This window comes from Phaethon aethereus (assembly GCF_964289735.1).
Source record: "Phaethon aethereus genome assembly, chromosome: 3".
Taxonomy (NCBI): domain Eukaryota; kingdom Metazoa; phylum Chordata; class Aves; order Phaethontiformes; family Phaethontidae; genus Phaethon; species Phaethon aethereus.
Genome location: NC_138576.1, coordinates 73827558 through 73847879, shown reverse-complemented (window position 1 = coordinate 73847879; position 20322 = coordinate 73827558). Strand labels below are relative to the sequence as shown.

General features: G+C 41.2%; 1 protein-coding gene across 1 annotated transcript; it reads left to right on the top strand.

Moving 5' to 3' along the window:
* On the top strand, positions 1–18828 carry GINM1 (glycosylated integral membrane protein 1; the record flags this gene model as incomplete). Its single annotated transcript, XM_081998349.1, has 8 exons — positions 1–456; positions 9589–9648; positions 9826–9922; positions 12765–12916; positions 14223–14379; positions 15133–15263; positions 16738–16901; positions 18720–18828. The coding sequence occupies exons 1-8, from the start codon at positions 358–360 to the stop codon at positions 18826–18828; spliced, it is 969 nt and encodes a 322-aa protein (XP_081854475.1). The 5' UTR covers positions 1–357.
* Positions 18829–20322: the final 1494 nt, after the last annotated feature.

Below are 20322 nucleotides of genomic sequence, written 5' to 3'. Positions count from 1 at the left end.
CGGGCCAGCCCCGCACCCGGCAGCTGTCTCAGGAGAGCACAAATTCATCTGTTTCTCTCGCTAAGCTTTTGCCCCTCTTCCAAAAGAAAGGGCATTCCCGCGCCGACACCCGCCCTCAACGGGGAGCTTGCAGGGAGGCGCGGCCCCTTCTAGAGAATAAACTGGTGTTGCGGCCCACGGCCGCCGGCGGGCGGGGGGGGGAAAGAAGCGGCCCGGCGCAGGCCGCCGGGGACTCGGCCCGGCCCGGCCCGGCCCAGCCCCCTCCCGCTACCTCCCCCGTTTCCTCCCGGCCCCGCCCCTGCCGCCGCCGCCGCCGCTTGTTGATGTTTCACTTTGTTTTAATTCCCGGGTCGCAAGATGGAGGCGGCGCTGGGACGGCGAGAGCCGCCGCTGCTGCTGCTGCTGTCGTTGGCCGCCGCGCTGCTGGGCCCGGCCGCGCCGCTGCAGTTGGGCCAGGTACCGACGGGGCGGGGGCCGGGGCGCGGTGGTGTCAGCCCCAGCCCCTGTCCCTCAGCCTCCGAGGGGGCAGCCGGACCCCGCCGGGGCGCTGGCCGCAGGCTGGCGCGGCTGGGCGGGCGGCACCGCTGGTGGGAGCCGCCGGCGCGGCTGGGAAAGCGGGGGAAGCCGGTGGCACCGAAGGGCGGTGTGCCGGGTGTACGGCGGGTTGTTTTTTTTTTTTCCGGCTGTAGCGCTTGGCAGCGTAAGGTCTGCTACCTCCGCTTACAATGCTTGACCTGCTGCACGAGTACATTTCTGTCTAGAATGTACAAAAATGGTATAAAAGGACCCAGTTATGCGTCTGCCACAAACTCGGTCCGTGTAATGTTCGCCCTCCCCTTTAAAGAATGATTTATATGGGATTTGATATGCCGAAATAAGTATCTGACAGGTTGAGAGGGGCGAAAGTTACTTCTATGTAATGTAGATGTATTTATATTTTGGTTTTGTGCTTGTCAACCCACATCTTGATGGTTCAGTGCTATAGAATTACGCAGTGCATTAGGTCCACGTTTGCTCCTAGTGATTTCTGTACTCTTGAATTGTAGCAAGAAAAGGTATTTTTGATTTCATGTATTACAGGGCATTATGCTGTCTGCTTTTCTGTTCTGGTACTTATGCTTACCTACTCTTATACCTTGGTACCTATACTTATACCTTGGTAAGATTAGTTTTAAATTAAATTTGGTGGCTTTTTAAAGAGCGGAAGGAATTTTTGGGGTACTACTTAGGAGATCTTCTTAGTGGGAATAAAAGATGTGCCATGATACTGGTGAGCTTTGACTGCTACAATTACAGACGAGAACTGGGTACTTCTGTCAGTACTTGAATCATGACAAAAGACATCCTCTAATTGTTGTAATCGTGATCTCCAGAAGTGTGAGATCGCAAAGAGGGATCGCTGTGTTGGGTTTGTAGTTATTTTTCTAGTCAGTGTGAAGTTGCTGTCATGGGAGTAAATTTATTATGGCTTTTTTTTCTCTCTACAGTTTGGTGGTTGGGTGTGTTTTTTCATTTAAGTAAAACGTTTCCAAGAAAGCTTGACAGAGGCTCTGCACTGGCACATCCTGTGCTACAAAGCAGGATTCCTGGGTTTCCTGGTTTCTGCTTCTCTATATGAACTTTTTGAGAGAGATCTGCTTAGCTCTGATTTCAAAATGGGGATCTAGATCTTCAGACACCTATAAAAGTGCAGCTGTGCTTGAAGTCGGGTGCTCTAAAGGGAGCAGAGCTTGCTCAGTTCTCAGGTACTTTGCTTATCCCTCTGAGAAAGGGAGTGCTAGCTTGAATTTGCCAGGAGACACATGAAGTGACAACGGAATATAGACCTACGCTCTTGCTTACCGTTTCCCTAGAAACTATCACAATTTCACAGCAAAACGTCAACTTAATAGCATTAAAGTTGTTTGTCACAACTGGCAATTGTACAAAATGTGGAGGCACATCTGCACGTGCTATCTTTGGATCTGAAAGCGTGAGTGAGTACGGTGCAGGGTGCCAGAGGGGGTCCTGTGGAAGCCAGCTTGGGGTCTGAAATAAAATAGGTAGGTTTTAGAGTGCTGATAAGGCTTGGCTTAGTAACTGGGGTGTAATGCCTTATGAGCATAGCTGTACTGTTTGTAGGGTTGAGTTTGTCCGTTTGTGCCGTACTGCTTAGGTGGTCTGTCAGCTCCGCTTTTGCTAGTTGGAAGTGTCTGCACTTTTTCAGCTTTATACTGGTGTGGTGGCATAAGTATACGCAGAAAAGCTCTTTTAAGAGCCAAAAAGGGAGCATACACGTTTTTACTTTGAGATTTAAAAAGAAAAAAATACTAAACTTAAAAAAATAAAAACTTGTGTTTCCTCCTGCACTATTTCTTTTTCTACATACTAGATCATTTTTTATGTAGAAGGAACAACACATCTTGAGAAAGTTTTGAGTAGAAGAATTGCTGGTTTTTGAGTGTGAGCTAGTTTATGGTGGCCTGACAGGAATGAAAGGGCCTAGGCAGTGGGAATAGGCAGAGCGGGAGCGCCGCACTGTCAGGTTGGCTTCAGAAGCCACGAGCTTAACGACAGTGGGCGATGGGGTCACAATAATTGGGATGTTTCCTCAGAATGGCTTGGGACTGCAGACTGGTTGGGAGCAGGCAGCATCAACATGTTCAGCTTTTCTTTGACTGGATACGACGACTGTGCTCTCTGCAATTCTGAGCCCACTGGCAGCGTGCTACCGATAGCTTCACAGTTTGTAATTCTTGTATGTGGTATTAAGGTTTACCTCCAGGCTGATGGCCATGACGTCACAGAAATCATAGTGGGAGGACTGAGGAAAAACCTTGAAATATTGGAATAACGTTTTGTAAGGCTGAAACGCTTTTGTTCAGCTGCGGAATGTGAACGCCTCCGTTGTTGTGCAATGCTTGTCATTTCTTAAATAAGCTGTTTTGAAATCTGTTTTTTTTTTTTTTAATAAAAAACATTAGCATATGTGTTTTGATTTTTCTTTCTTCTCTTGAAATTTGGATGAGCAAAATGGGATTACAGTTGATTGATATTAGATAAAATAAAAAAAAAGGCAGGGAGTGATGCAACAAGACAACTGACCTTTGCGTTAAAGTAACTCGTTTTTCTGGTGCAAAGTCAAGAATTAGGTTTTGTGTTTTGGAGTATTTTTTTAATGTGCTGATAGGAACTGGCTAAAAGCACAGTGGACTGAATGCTAATGCTATGTTGTTTGCCTACTCTGTTTGCCTCTTAATAATTTAGGTTTTGCAGTATTCTTTCTAAATGGCTTACTTGCCTAGCAGAGTTTTTTTTGTTTAGTTTAGTTGCCTGAAAAACATTGTTTTCAGATTATTTTTTGGCTGCAAGAAACCTCTGTGTGGCTAGATTATTTCACAGCAGAAGAAAGTAATCTTCACTACATCGACCATTTGTGTATGTATGCAGATTTTAATCAAAGCAGCAGCTTGTCGCTATGTGACATGCTGAAATATTTCTTTCATCGCTTTATGCCAGCTTCTCTATTAACCTTCTGGCACTGAACTTTATGCTTAAAAGATTTGACATCATCTTTCCATGTATATTTGATTAAATTAAAGCAGTATGGTGCAACCATGTGCTGGTGATGTGAGACTAAAATATTTACCTTTTAAAATCCTGATAAAATATTCACAGTATGAGTTGATTTAATAGGGAGAAAGCAAAGGCGATTAATTCTAGTAACATATGTAGGGCAAAGGAAAGGGTAAGCAATATTATACTAAGAACCATTGCAAAGCAAGGAAAGAATATAAGTGTGCTTGTTCAGAAAAGAAAAGCAAAAGCTTTACTTTTATAAAAAGATTTTTATATTAACAAAGATAGGTCAGCTTTAGTTACTTAAGCGAATACTGGATTTCATTATCTTACCCTAAATATTGTCATGCAGTTTAATAATGCCAAACCTAATTGGAGATTTTGTACTACAATTTTATAAAATGTCAGGGACTAATTATCGTCCTGCCAACTTGTTTGACATGACAAGTTTGACTTGACTTGTACCATGATTATTTCTCAACTCAGTTATGCCTGATTGCAGTTAAGACTCATCCTACAACATCGCTCTGTTTTGAGTTCGGTGGAAGAATTAGGAGAAGCACAGATCACAGAGCCTTGGGTTGCAAATATACAGTTACACTGTTTGGAGCCAGTTGTCCATGTGGGTGTCAGGACTCAAATGGTATGAAATTGGGTGGCAGTTCTGTTTGTCTGTTCAAACACTTTTTTCCTGTAACTTCTTTTCAAATTTAGAAACAAGTTACTAGTTTTGACTATTTCTTATCTGTTTGGCAACCTTCATTGGACTTTATATTTTCCTATCTCAAACAGGATATCCCAATAGTGCCTGCGTAATCGCTGCGAGGGGATTGTCTGTCTTCCAAGCCTCTGTACAGCTGGCCATCTTGCAAGGCACTGTGCCATCTGTTCTTAGCGCTGCCCGCTCTGCTTCCCACGAGCCTTCTAGTGCAGAAAGAGCCTTGTTTGGAGAGCCTCAGCCAAGAACAGCTGTGCTTGAAGTGGGCTGGCTGCGAGTGGCTGAACCGAGATGGGGTTTCTGTGACTAATGCAGCTGCATAGGACTTAACAGTTACCCTGTTCTGGGAGAAAGTGTATGGTGCACCCTGTCAGGTTCTTCCCACTGCCTGTGGAGGAAGTTCTTCCGTGATTCTGTAATCTGATCTGTTTGAAGTTCCTGTGTGATTAGACCCAACAGCTTTGTCTTGTGCAGCATTTTTCATAAAAGGCTAAGATTAGGTGAAATGTTCTCTGCAGATTTGTGTGGCATTGGAATGGAGAGTCTTTAAGAATTAATGAATATTCCCTTTTAATTTATGCCAGATGCTTTATAGTCTTTTCTGCCATCTTTTCCCCATCTTGCTCTTCTGCTACTACTGTGATTATAACTGCCCCAGTTAACACTCCTGGGTTCTGTTGCAGCACATGGTGAAAGGATTAGAAAATGATCACTACCTTCTTATGTCTATTGATGCAGGTTCACAAAAATTCACTAGTTCACTGTAATATGTGTTGCTTCACTGTTACTGCTGTTACCTAGCTGTCCTAGAACAGAATGACATACATTTGTGGTAGAAGTGCTGCCCTCTTTACAGGTGCTGTGGCCATTACCACTGTAAATATCGCTGCTGGAGCACTGAAACAGTGATGAGAAATTGTAGCAAAACTCAGGAGAGACATCTACATCCTATAACAGCATCAAGAATGATGGGGCCATTTTTAGTGTAAATTGGAGAGTTGTGTGTGAAGGCATTCACCAGCACAGGAAGGGATAAGGTGCTGTGAATGATGGAATGGGTGTCAATGGTAAGCTGAAAGCACAACCTGATTCCTGAGTGACCTGAATTTCTTGGCTCTGTCCTTTGATTCTCATTCTGTCAAAGTGCAGCTTTCTCAAATATTCCAGTGAATTCAGGACCTTTTAAATTACAGGACTGTCTGAAATTGATGTGAACTTTCATTATATTATTAACACTGAAAAGTGTACTGTAAATTGTACAAACAAGCTTTATACTCACAGCTCAGCCTTCTTCAGAGCTTGGCAGTGCGATATTATGGATTACTGCAGAGGACCCATGTCCTGCTCCTAGTGACTTTGTTGCTACAGGATTGGCTTACTGTGCTTTTAATACACAAAATAAGTGATGTGGGGTTATTTCATTTTCTTAGTACTGAAGTGTATAGCCATAAGACATAGCTATATAACTATAAGCACTTTTTTATTTTTCTTTTTTTATTTTTCCTAAGTAGTGGGTTTTGTTATGATAACGTAAAAAAGTATTTTTTCTCTGTTGAAATTAAAGGATGGTTTGTAATCTGTGAGTCTTCACCCACAGGATTGGAAGGATGGGTATTTGAGTTGTCGCTGGAGCACCTTCTAGCACATATGGCTTGTCAGGCCTGGGATTTCATCATGAAAGCATGGTACAAGAGCTGTTGGCCTGCCCAGTCTGTTTCCCTCCCAGTTTACAAGCAGTAACAACTTACGGCTCTTGAGCACTTTTTCACAAGCAGATATCAAGGGGGGTACCAGCTGGTGTTCTGTTAACAGGGGAATGCCGTGCATCACCCATTCCCTGCTGTGGATGAAAGTGGGTCAGCTGGGATGGAGCTCTGCTCTCCTGTGAGCTGCTTGCAATAATTCCTTCATCTTTCCCCCTAGCCCTCCTGCCCAGCTTTTCATTGTGTTTGGCATGTGTCTTGTGGTTCTTGCCTTCATGTAGATTTTGGTATGGGGTGTGTAGGGTCACGAACATTGGACACAGCAGGACCCGTTGAGTTTTGGGTGCGGCACTGCAGGAAAGACCTGTGAGAAGCCGTGGGAAGACAGCAGTTGAGGAACTTACCTCCAAGGAAGGATTATGTGAGCTGGGAGCATTAGCATAAAATCAGGAGGACTGAGATGGAGGACTGTTATTTTCCATGGGAAGATACTGTGAAGAGTAATGAAAGACCTGTTCATGAATTGCAGCAAGGAAGCTTCAGGTTAGACATTAGGAAAACTTAATGTTAGAGCTAGCTGAGCACTAAATAGTAGTTGAGGAGAGTGTGAAATTTTTGGACATCACTGAAGAGCTTTAAGAATGAGTTAAATTAACATCTGTCAGGAATGACATCAGTATAGTTGATTCTGACTCTGGAAAAGTTGGTCTTCCTCTGGTCCTCGAGATGTTTCTGTATCAGTTGGAGAACATTTGGAGCAAGAACAATTGAAAACTGATAATTTGTTAGCACCAAATCTGTGAGATCTATTTGAAATGTTTCTTAGCAAGACTGGCACAAAGTCTTTGAGACTGCTTAGTGAAGAGGCAAAATATGACAACTCAGGAGAATGGATGTACACAACATGGGGAGTCAGCAATAGAAGAACTTATTGGATCTGGATGTGAGCTGACTAGTGATGGGAATAGCAAGACTATGAGTTCTCTGTTGTTTGTGAACACAAAATTGCAAGGGTCGTGGTGTAGCTGCTGTAGTGCAGTATTAATCATTGCTCTAGGTTATTGAGCAGTGCCGTTGAGAGGATGTCCCGTTGCCTTGCTTCTGATCAGAGGGAGCTGCTGCGAGGACAGGCAGACCATGCGGCAGAGCCAGTCCAACAGCCTGTGGCCGTCAGAGCAAGTAGCCCAGCTCCGTCCTCCCAGCTGCGTGCTTGCATCTCTCGTCCTTCTGTGGCTCTTCCTTGCTTGTTGAACTGACAGAAAAACAGTCCATCAAAAAAAGGGAAAGTTTTCCCGACAATTTGATGAGCTAAATTGGCTCGCTGGCTTGGCACAAATGAAGGGGAAGGATGATGTGCAGGAGAGGAGATACCTATACTCTCTTGTAGCGGCAGAGGCAGCGAGCTGTTAAGCGGTCTTACGTGTCTGCACACTATGATCTATTTTTTGTAATGTTGACAGCACGGAAGTGATCCCCTGAAGTATTTTAATCTCTTAAACATGTAACATGCTCTTCAAGTGCGAGTTTTATGTACCAGAATTCATGACTGTGCTTGTGGATACTATGTCAACAGAATTGACAGTTGTGAAGAAAATTAATCATCGCATATATAGCTCACTTTGTACATTTAACGCTCAATTGCTGAGCACATCTAACTTGCCCCATGTGCTCCGTTTTCAAATAAAGCATTTGATTTATAAGAAAAGAAATGTAGCGGGGGTGTTCCTTTTTTTCAGCAGTTACGGGCTATAAGTCATTTCCTTTTTCTTGTATTCTCAGTGAGTCACTTTGTTGAAAAAAGATTGCAAAATACTTTCTATGTAAAGGAACTCAAATTTCATTTGAGGCTTAAAAACTGAAGGAATATTAAGACTGCCTGGAAAATCCATCTTTTGGGCCCTTTGAACTCCCAGACAACAGAAAAACCTGGGAATTCATGACAGAAGGTTTTGGTAATCTGTTCAGTAGTTTGACGATGTAAGAGAAATACAGCTCTGAATGCTAGATAAAGAGCTGAAAGTTCAGTGGTTTTTTATTTTTAATATACAGCATTCTTAAATCTTGAGAAGAAAAGTGGTTTGAGGAAGTTACAGGATGACAGAATAGGTTACATCCTATGATTATGTTATTAATCTGGTTTATATTTTCAGTAGTAGACTTCCAGCTCTCATAAGTAATTTGGTAATTTTCATTTACTTTGAATAGCTAGGATTTAAGTTTTGAAGAAAAGTCAGTATAAACACCTGTTTCCTAGAAAGGGCATCGAGAAAGAGATTTCTCTTTGGTCTCAGTGGCTAGAGAGTTGACAAATGTATCAGAAGCATCAATGACAAGTAATTTCCAACCCCAAGGTTATCTGTGTTAGATTTTAAACCATGCTTCTCATGGTGCCAGATGTCTACTGGATCAGATTTGGATGTTGTTTTTCAGGTTTTGGTAATCCTGGCTACCTGCATATACTGATTAACACCTGTTGTTTTAAGGAATTTTTTTGCATTATAGTCACGCTTCAGAAGCTCTCTGTTCGTGAATTGTGACTATATTGTGCTAGGTACTGGGTATGCCTGAAAATTTGGTGTTTTATAAAAATCTCAAACATATTTACATTAAATTTTTAAAATTTATGTTGAATTCTGCACAAGTTCAACTTTCTATTGAGACATGACTCACTTTTTAGCTGTTCATTGTGAAACCATGACTCAAACACAGAGCTAAAGACGGTGCTGAAGGTATGGAGAAGTTTTCCAGAGGAAAATGAAATGCGATTAGAATTATTTAAGGCTCCCCAAAGGCAAATAAGGAGCTTAACATTATTTTTGAAGAGGTGACTCAGGAAAGCAGTGTGGCAATCATTACTTTTGGCTATGTCTAAGAGAGGTTTGGCTTTTGTATGTAGGTTTTGTCAGGGGCAGGCCTGGGAGATTTAAGGTCCCGTCTGCAAAAGAGCCCCTGAAATGACAAGGTGAAATGAGAGGACAGAATGAGTGAGTTGATAAGTTACAGCAATTAGGATTTGAAAGAAGGAAGCAAATCCCCATTAGATGTGAGCTTGGAGGTGTCCTGTGTGGAGTAATTTGGGAATGATAACCAAAAAAAAGAAAGCAGCGTTGCTGACACTGAAAAAACCGAGTGTTCTTTAGTATAGGCTAACATGTATTACATTATACTTCACCTTGAAGAGTTAGTGGAGTGCTTACAAAACATTTACAGAGAATCTGATTTTTACCTTGTATTGTCTATTATTTTTCAGCTGATATGAAAGACTTCTTTTCCATTATATTCATGTGAAACAAGTTCTTCTGAGAATTTAGCTTGATAAATACTATTTTATCTTTATTTAAAAAAACCCCAAACTTTATACATAGGGGGATGCAGCTGTCATTCTTTCTCTGTTGAAAAGAGAGGGGGGGGAGAAAACCCCTAACCCTTACATGAAACAAGTAATCATATTACTCTTTCTCTGTCTGCTGGGTAGAAAGCCTGGGAACGTGCTCTGGGGATTGTGTGTTGTTATTCTGCCAGGACAGTGTGTGAAAGCTGCCTGTGGCCTGCACAGCGGCGTCCGAGTTCCCTCAGAAACTTACATCTCTCCTCACTGTTGTCTTCCAGGAAACGATCAGAGTCAATGTTACGGTGTTGAAAACCAGTGGAGAATTTCACAAAGGACAGGTTTGTCCGGTTTTTCTATTTATTCAGCAAATTAATATGCAGTGAAATGAAGTCTGCATGTAGATGCAAATATATTTTTTTGTCTGACTTTAGTCAGTACAAAGTGTGTTCCTCTGGGAACAGAATTGTAGCGTAAGGCCAGGATCCATACAGTCATTCTGTCTGTCTGTCTTTCAGGTTGTTTTTAATATCACCTATGTTAATGGACAGGTATATCTAAATGATTTTCCTATGAAAAGTGGGGTTGCCCACATAACGTGTCAAACAGTAATACGTGAGTATTCTCTCTTTTTTTCTTCCCCCACCCTCCACCCTGGGGTATTTGGCTTCCGTGTTATCTAGTAACCAAAGCTTACAATGACTACACGTTCGCATACTCTGCAAACCTGAGCGTTGTAGAAACAAATGATTGCCCAGGGTAGGATAATTTTGCTACTAAAATGTGTGGGAAAAAAAATTTTGCTGCCTTGTTCTCAAGTCACATTCACATGCTTATATGTAAATGGTCTCATCTGAAATCCAGACTCTGCCTCTCTTTTCAAAAGAATGTTCTGCACTACAATCTAGACAATGTAAACAGAAGGATGCAACTCCACCCTGCTAATGGCTGTGTCCCTAGGTTGGTTGGCATATATCCAAGAAGAGATTCAATAACAAAAGTATGAATTACTGTGAGGAAGATGTTTTAATTATCTCATTTCTCTATCTATTGGACAAACAAGTTTCTGCTGGATAGGTTATTATAGCACAAATACCGCAGTTTTGCTAGTGTCCTACAGTGGTTAATGGCTTCGAATTATCTTGAAACTGCTATTTTTTCCACTGATTCAATGCTGCATCTTCTGTGAAAGACCAGAAAGTACTGTGATTTTTTTTGAGATACACAGAGCATACTGTATAATTAATTAAACAAGGGCCATTTGATTTAAGCTTCTGTTGTATTCAGAATGATCTCTTGATGTATCAGGTGCAGTCAGTCTCTGGCTTGGTTTCTGAGGTCATCCTCTCCTTGCAATCAGACGTTTACTTAGAAAGTACTAATGCTTTTTCTAAACTGCTTCTGTGAGCCATGACTTTGTTTCTTGAACCCTTCTTTCCCAAGCATGATCAATTATTAGTCTGACAACATTTCTTTTCTGGAGAAGGAGAGCGGTAATTAATTTCTCTCTTTCTGGGACAGTTATGTTCCTATTGCTTCTATTTTTTCTATCCTAGGGTAGAAAAACATGGCAAAATGTCATTTACCTGCAAGGTAATTGACTCCAGAAAGATAGATATTTATTATAATGACTAATTCTGAGCGCTACTGAGCACTTTACTGTAGTTCCTATTAATTTCACAAATCATAGTTGTATAGCTTGCAGTGACTACAGTTATGAATGTGAATCTGAAACAGTGAGAAAAAACCTGATTTGACCTGGGAGCTAGGAACCTGGAACTCCCAATCTCCGTGTTTGGGTCCGTGTCGTCAGCACAGTACCTCTCTCTGTTAACTGTAAAGTAATGTTTAAACTATTTACTTACTAAATCCTCGATGATAGATTCAGATAATGTTTGTAAAATGCTAAAGGAATATTGAGATACTTGTTACCTGTTAACAGAGGGGAAGAATACCTCTGAATGCATGTAAAAACCAAAGTTGAGCAAAATATTCATGCTTTTGAATATTAGAGACCAAGTCTCCTGAATGGTATTGTCTTGACACTGTTGTCACACCATGCCTGGCACCTATATCCCCACTTGAAGTTCCCACAAATGTCAATTTTGGAAGCGTAAGTGTCTTTCACTCCTGTTGAATGTTGTGGGGATTGAGCAGCCTGACACATGAAAGGTTGGGACCACAGGAAGCTTCAGCAACTTGGCATCTTTCAGGCTTTGGTCCTTTAATGTATGCATGCTGCTGTAAGTCAGAAAACATTCAGCAACCAGGTTAGTGCTCTGGCTCACACCTATAGGCAGCCTTTCTCTTTCTCTCTAACCTCTTTCTCTCCTTCTGCCATGTATTTTCACAATGGAAGATAGTGCTAAATGATGCCAAAAATTATTTTTCTATATTTAAAATAAGAAAAATAGCTTTATGAGGAAAGGGGTCATTGCATAAAAGTAATGAACATGCTGAGTTGTTACTGTGTAACTGGAAGACACTAGTCCGACATTCCCCCGGGTTGCCTCTTAGGCTCAGCTCTGCCAGTGACACACAGCACTAGAGGCTTAGAAACAAGGACCAGTGCGGTCTCAGCTCGTGTACCTTGCTACCTGCTGGAGAGATCTGTCGCCGCCACTCTTGCCCTTCTGCAGCACTTCAGTTCCAGCACACCCTCGCCGGCAGTAGAGGGACGGTAGCTGAGGAGAGGATACTAAATCTATGCAAAAACAGCGAGGGTAGGAAGGCAGTTCTCTGTGTGCTTGTGGAAAATTAGATTGTTGACATAGTTGAAAGCTTTTGGGTAGGAAGAGAGTTTGAGGTGTCACGGTCACGTATGAGAGAAAACATGACACTCATCTTGAGTAGTGTATGCAGTGTGCAGGGAAAAGAGCATATTTGTTTCTGTATTGAGAGGAAGGGGAATGCTGTGCGACTCAAGATGTTTACCCAGGTGGCTGGCAGGGCTGTGGCATTACTCTATGAACTCCTTTGGACAACTAAAATAAGAATACAACAATAGTGAAGCTTTAAGAGTGCTGCTTAGAGTGCTTAAATACAAACCTCAAACGCAGGGATGCAGCATTGTTTGCAAGCTTCTTCAGTCTGGGGATCATACAGTGCTGCTGTTGTCTGCTGTCTTGTATCATGAGACGTGCTCCCAGTTTGAGCTGGTGATATACTGGTAAAAAATCATGGCATCTGTTTTACCTGTTGCCCAGATTCCTCCTTCTTTATAATAGCAGTTTCTGCAAGTGTTAAGGACATCAGCAGAGCACAGACTTCCGTACAACTGTTTGGGCGTCTCTGGTTTGATGCTAGTGGTCCTCTGTAGTTGTAATGACTTTTCCATTCAGATGCTACATGTGCAAAGGCACCTGTGTCAGAGTTGCAACTGTTTGCCCCACGGCTGAATACTGCTTTCTGGTTGGGGTGGCTTCTCTTTGAAAACAGTGACATTGTATGTTAACAGTGGAGAATGGAAACCTGGATAACTTAGCAGATCAGCAGCGCCTGGGAACCGTCAGCGTTCGCATCATGGTTCACGAGTGGCCTTTGGCATCCAGTTCTGATTTGCAGCTGATTGTCATTCAGGAAGAAGTGACAGAAATTGATGGAAAACAGGTAAAAAAAGACCCAAACATTCTGCTTGTTTTTAATTTAGGACGGGCAAGTAGTTACCAAGGATTAAAATGTTCACACGTGTCTGGTTGGCATGTTTACAGCTGCTGAAGCCAGCAAAAGTGTCAAATTTTTATTTCAGTATATGTCTGCATCTTTTGAATGCCAGACTCTTTTGAAGCTGGATTATGTTCTGCTGCCTTTTTTTTTTTTTTTAAAAGGAAAATGATGATAATACCACTGGTCCTTAATTAATTGCATGCCTAGCATGTAGCATTTTTTACAGGAACCTGCATCATGTCAAAATTTTACTTTGTTAATGAAAAATCCCACTGAGAGGTTTGAAGCTTTTCTAATGAGGTGTTTATCCCACTGCTAGGAGGGGAATATGTCCTGGTTTGATTAAGTTGTTACACAATAGTAGTGCTGTATTTCAGATTTCAAACTAGACATGAAAATGCATTTCAGATTTTCACAGGGACCTGGTAAGAATAACCAGAAAGCTAATGCTGTTTCCTTAATTGTTCCTTTAAGTCAGAAGCTTTCAATCGTTCTCATTAGTTATCAGCTGACAGTAACGATCATCTGTTTCATTGCACTGTTCTGCGCATGTTTGAAGCAAAAGGAGACCATTGGCTAGCCTATGGCTCTGAAAGCATGAGTGAAACTGTATCACATGCTGCATTCCTCTTTTGATAATTATATTTCTACATAGCAGTTACAGTAATGGTCACAAACACTCTGGATTTCTGTCAGTTCTTGGCCTCACAATACAGTTATTGAAGTCACTAGGACTTATGCTGAATGTGTTCTATATAAGCGACGCCTGCAGCGATTATTAAATGAAATGGGTCCAGTGCATCACTGGAAGAGGAAGAAAAACCCTATTCTTTCAAGTTGTTGAAAAAAAAACAACCTTACTGCAAAAGCAGAAGTGTCTGTCTTGCCTTAGCAACACTTTCAATGTTTACAGGTGCTCTTTCACTATGTGCTTGAGTTTTCCATGCCCTAAAATGCCTCCTTGAAAGAGGATTGTAATGAGCTATTTAAGACTTGGTTAAAAGCCCTTGGAGTGACTACCACATGCTTTTGCAGGGAGAGACCCCTAGTCTGCTCAGCATATTTTCTAATGTGGTATAGTCTATAGAAGTGTGGTAAGTAAAAATAAATAATACTAATTCATATTATAACATCCCTATGTCTAAATCTTAACGGCTTGGAGTTTTGTGACATGTATTGGTTTTCTCTGCCAGCCTACTTCACTCTTACTTTAAACTCAGTAATATCAACGTGTTTGCGTCTCTCGTAGGTTCAACAGGAAGAAGTAACAGAAATAGATATTTTAGTAAAGGACCTGAGAGTACTTCGACACTCCAACTACACTGTCCCCTTGAAAGAGAGCATGCTGTATTCTATACCAAGGGACAATGACATGTTATTTACACTTCCCAACCTCTCAGGAAAAGGTATCTCTCTTAGCTGTTACATACTTTTATCCGTAGTTGATGTATTGCTTTAGAAGGGCACAAGATCATCATTATTCCTGTGTTTTACATAGTGAAACGGTGTCTTCATTAACAGGGAAGTATTTTGCTTTATGTGGTTTGGTTTTTGGTTTTTTTGAAGCACCTAAATTCAACTCTTCTACATTCTAGGTATTTTGTTTGTTTTCAACTCTGTTCTCCTTTGAAGCACTTGGTACTTGTAAATCTGCAACCCAGACATCTCACAGGAATAAATTTCTCTCTCGTTGCTATGATGGAGGTTTCTCTAAATCTCCCTCTTTTTCCTGAGGATGAAGGAGAAAACTGGAGAGGAAATACCTGTCTGGGTCACTTCCAAACCAGAGAATAGTTTTATGTTGTTAAATTTGAATAACTTAAAAGGAAGAGAAGTTATTTGATGCCTTAGTCTTATTTCAGTTTTGTTTAATCAAACACTCTCAAGGATTTCATAGGAGGTGAATATTTTTATCTAGTTCATCACCTTTTAATCTGGCGACAGCTGAAATTTACAGCTAAGGGCTGCACTGTAACACTGCTTCTGCTTCTTATCAAGTTCACTACAAGTCAAAACCAAAAAAGTCAGCCTTCTGTGTTCTCACTGTAAACCTGTGAGAACTGTGCTGTAAGTATAGAAATGCAGCATGTCCTTGTTTTCCTGAATAATGAGTCAAATAAAAAGCAAGCCCCCCACTACATCTAGCTTTTTTTCTTCAGATATTCAAGATCCACTGCAAACTACCAGTCAGTACCTCATCCGGCAAGTAGAAACTACAGTAGATGAAGAGACGTTACCTGGCAAGTTACCAGAGACCCCTCTTAGGATAGAACCTCCATCATCATACAAGGTAGTTTTGTTGTTTGTTTGTTTCTTTTAATTATTAGTATATTCCTTTAAAGACTGGTCTAAAAAGGAGAAACAGGTTTCCTCTGTTTTTTCACCTGTTTCCCCAAAGATTACATGGATACAGCTTGGTGACATTTCTAGGAGGAAAAGTTGTAGTGACATGCTGCAGATAGAGCTGACTGTTATTCAATATTACAGTTTGAGGGAAGAAACTTCCTTCTCCACTTTTAGTATTATCTACAGAAACATACAAATATTATATTTTCGTCCTAGTGGATGTTTACAGAACAAACCAAACGCAGCGTTGTTAGGATTCAGATAATGGTTTTTCCTGGTGTAAAGACCAAACACAATATCCATTTAAAGATAGTAAGAAGGTATATAACATTCCTAGGCCTTTGTCTTTGGTCCTTCATTTTTAATTTGGAAAAAAAGAAAAGCAACATAGTATGTAATAACTCATTTCTGGAAGAGATAATTGCCATTCCTGTTTAACCTAGTATTGACTTCTCAGAGTGCTGTTTTGCTCATTTGTATTTGTTAAAGACTGGGACTTTCTATTGTGTGAGGTATCTGACAGTAACTGACTTCCACAGAAATCTAAGAAATCCCCCCCAGCCAACCACGAAGAAGAACAGACTTTTACAGACATACTCTAGGAAACTTAAAAAAACGAAAACCTTCCTAAATTACCCGTTAGCAGTGAGAAATTGTTAGGTTGTTTTTTTTTTTTAACTCTGGTACAAATCAAATGGGTTTCTAAATCCTGCAATGTCCTGACCTCACAGATACTTCATGACAGGGAGTTGTGATATTTACATTGTACCAAGCTAAGCATTTATAACAATTTCAAATATTGTTTACCTTTAAATTACATCATTTTTTCCTGACTCTGCTTGAGTGCTTACCCCTCTGGGAGACAGGCCATTGATCACACCTGCCATAAGAAACACAGGAATGGCTTGAAAAGTTTCAGTCCCAGGTTAGGTAGGCATGGGCTTGATGGCTGCTTCTGTGGCAGAAGGAAACACTTTATAACTTACTGCTGAGACAGAAGGGTCAAAGTAGTAGGCTGAAAGTTACAGGTAGGCTAGAGAAGGAGCTACACCTCTCCCCAGGTGTGGGTAACCCTTTCCCTGCTGTACACTGCCATGCTATCATGGCTGCTCTACGCCTAGGCCACATAGCTCACCCTTCACCTGCTTTGTTGGAGTGTCCTTTATTTTTCCAAAGTGTCTTTTCCTTTCAGAGAGTTCTGCTAGGAGGAGCAGAGAACTAAACCTTCACCTGTTCCAAACTCTGTGGAAAAAAGAGGTCTGAGTCACCAGTCAATTCCGTCCTGCTTTTATGTATGCTTAAGCATACATAATTTCAAGTAAAACTATCACCATGTAATGTGATTCACCAGTAGCTACAAAAACGGTACTTGCTATGTTTTGCAACCTGTCTTTTTATTTTTACCTATTTGGCTGCAGGTGATGTGCCAGTGGGTGGAAGACTTGAGAAAAGGATTATGCAGATTCTGGTTTCGATCTTTACCCATCTTCTTTAGTTTCATGGAAGTCATTGTAGTTGGAGTTGTTGGAGCAGCTCTTATTCTCAAAGTCTTAAAGGTGATTTTTCCTTCCTGTGAAAACAAGTAAGTAATTTTTGCTGTTTTTTTTTTCTGATGAAGGCAAAACATTAGCTAAAAAATCTTTCAAGAAGCAGCCCCATTCTCTAGGAATATGATGGCAGCAATTTGGTGAAAAGGCGCCAGTAACTTTCCATTCCAGGTGACCTCTTGACACACAGGCATTTCAGAGGAGCATGGGAAAATCTTTCATTGGAAATGTCTTTAGCTTGGCTGTCATCCTGCCAAATTTTTATCAAGTCTTCTAAGGACTACATTGTGCGACATCATTAACATAGCTCCGAGAGAGAAGGGTAGAAGCTAGAGCTAAACAATTCCAACAGCTCTAAACCTTTTCATATCCCTGCTGTGTTGGAGTTATTATAGTAGTTATGAAAGGCTCAAATTTGGCTTTGCAAATTTGTAGGGGAATTCCCCAAGGAGGAGCTATCTATGTAGGCAGCTTACAAGCCATAGCAATTGGTGCTAGTATTGGTGGCAAAATAAAGTTGATTGATTGCAGATGGCGTTATTCACTCAATTGGTCTGTTACCAGCAACACTAATATTTTTTGGAGATGCAAGCTCTCAAAACAAGTGGTGAAAAGATGAATTAATAACTGCAGCTCAGAAATCAGTATAGATTTAGTACTGGAATGGGCAAGCATGTACATTTTAAAGGAACCCAAGTCAGTTGTGGAAGACCTAACCCTTGGAACCACACATTCTTTCAGGAGAAGTGACTGACAGTGTGGTGTGCTTCATCACCCACAAGCACAGCTGGTGTCTTCAAATCCAGTTGACCAGCTGTGCTTCTGAGTGGCCCTGAGTGTGCTTAATTTATGTATCCACCCAGGGATGCAAGTGGCCTTAGTGCTTCTAAGGCAGCTAGGAAAAGGGAGAGAGTTGGAAGATCATGAAGGTTGGAAACTGCAGTGACAAAAGAGACCCCGATGCTTCACAAAGCATGCTGTCAGTTTGGAGTACTTCTTGTAACTAACTTGTTAAGAGAAACACTTTGTACCCCCAGGGTAGTAAGTAGCTTAACACTGCCACATGTGAAACTTTAAACTAAGTAGAACTAGGAAAAAGATCCTAATCCGCATAAACTGTTCAGTAAAGTGTCTGATGGCCTGTCCATGGCAGAGGTCAGCAGAGAGCAGAGGAACCAGCCTGCAGAAGTTTCTCTTCTAATTGGAGAACATGGAGCTTGTGCTTGAGCTTGTCAGAGCACTTCAAGAAATAGTTAACACTGGAAGGCTCATCGTCCCCTGCCTTTAAAAAAAAAAACCTAAAACACCACCAAACCAAAAAAGCACCCCCAAAACCTCCCCAAAAACCACATAGTCATTTTCTTGCTACCTGTATAAAGTGCTCAAGGTTTAATGCTAACCCAGCAAGAATGAGTAGATCTCATTTGGTGAATGACACAGTTGCAGATATGATCCAGGACCTCGTCCCAAGTCTTTAATGCCGTTTTACAGTATGCTGATAAAACTAGAGGCTTTAGCTAGTCTTGGAGAATTAGGTGCAAGAGCCTGACACTAGCTCCTGATGGCAGCCAGTTTTAGGCTGTTATGAAATTGAGCATATAGAGCCTACACTGCTCTTATTTCAGATGTAGAAACAGCGTGACGGGACCCCTCTAAAACCACAGCCAGTACATTGTGGAACCAGTTTTCCATCAAGTTTTCACTCTAGCTTTACAAAAGAGGTATTACGAGGTTAATACTTACTTGGTGCATTGATTTAAACTAAGTTTGGGGAGTTTAAGAATAAATCTAATTTTTAGAACACAGAATTGTTTTGTGTATTGTTTCTAACGCCAGGTAATCTTACCTTTCAGAGGCATCCTTCTCCTGGATCAAGTCAGCTTTGTACCTGTGATTACCATCAGCTTGCCTTCAGATTTTCCAGACAGGAAAAATAATTTAGATGAGAAAGCATGTACTTAATACTGTGTTTACTTTGGAGCTACTGTTTTTTAAAAACAAATTTTTAGTTGACCTGATATTTGGCACTTGATCTTATTACCTTGTTTGTTTCCTACTAAGAAAACTAAGTCAGTTGATTAATTGGTAAAGGGACACTCAAGCCGAGCTTGACTGTGAGTCAAGTGAGCTGACTTCCCTGTGCCTCTCTGTAAACATGCAGCCTTTTCAGAAGCTTAAGAATAAAACAGCTTTCCACCCTGAGGGCTACCGTTGGTTTTAACTTCTGTGAAGTCACTTTTCCACACCTTGGACAGGATGTTGGCTGCCTTCATGCCCATAAATAAACCAGGTCAGCTATCCCGAACACCGAGATGATGACATTCGGGGTGTCCTGAAGTCTCCAGATAGCATTCTTCAGAAAAAGACGAAGGAGTATCACAACCATCAGTTGTGTCTGAAAGCTTAAACAAAGCTGCCCAGCCTGATTTCGGGTCTCTTAGGGTTGAGTGTGCCTTGCAAGGAAAATATCACTACCAAACATTTGTGTTACTCAAGTAATTTGACATTTTATATGTGCAAAACAAAAACTAAAAAGGCGGACTTATATTTCAAGCACTTTACACTTTTATGGCCCCTTCCACTCATAAAAATTGTTAGCACTTCTAAACAATGTTCTTTTTGTATCTGTGACAGCAGTGCTATGTGAAGTCTCAAAATCAAAAAGAAAATTCTACAAAATTCTACAGTACTGGCTTACTATTGCTAGGTAGGCCCAGTCTACCCATGCCGATTTGTACTGTTAACATTTTTCAAATAAACATTTAAATTGTTTATTAGACTGTGTTCATGTGTGTTCATGTATATTTAGTTACATAAAATAGCAGTTTGCCAAATGTGTTAGATGCAGAGTACTGTTTGGGTTTTAGCTTTTCATTGTTCTTATTTACCAAACTTTTTTGTCAGAAGAATGACTAGGAATAAAAAAAGAACCTTAACTACCTGGCATTAGACAGTCATCATTTGAGTGATCAGAATTCTCAATGTTCAGCTTAAGTGGTTGTAGTGAGGGAGAAAAGCTATGATTTCCCCTCCACCCTTAAGGAAAGATTATCGTAAGTTTAATGAGATCTCCAAGTTATTCAGGTATGTGTCCTCACAGCTGGGCTGTGACAGGAACAACTCGAGTTGTCTCACTGAACTGACAGTACTGCAGTGGGAGAAGAAACATTTCTAGCACGGAACTGCCTTGCAAAAAAGACCCAAAACCCAACAAAACAAAACCCAGCAGCGCAGTGTGGTATACATCAGTCCAAGGTAACAGTGACACTGCTCACACTTCCTCTTTTTTTATTTTTTAAATGTTGTTGTTCTAGCACCCTGTGGGTTTGTACTTTGCATTTATTTCCTCAAGCTCAGTGTCACCAGAGCCTGAGATCCCAAACGTTTGCCAGGTATCCAGCTGAGTAAGGCTGGTGCTTCGGGCAGGAAGCGCTGCAGCAGGGCAGCTGCTTTGCT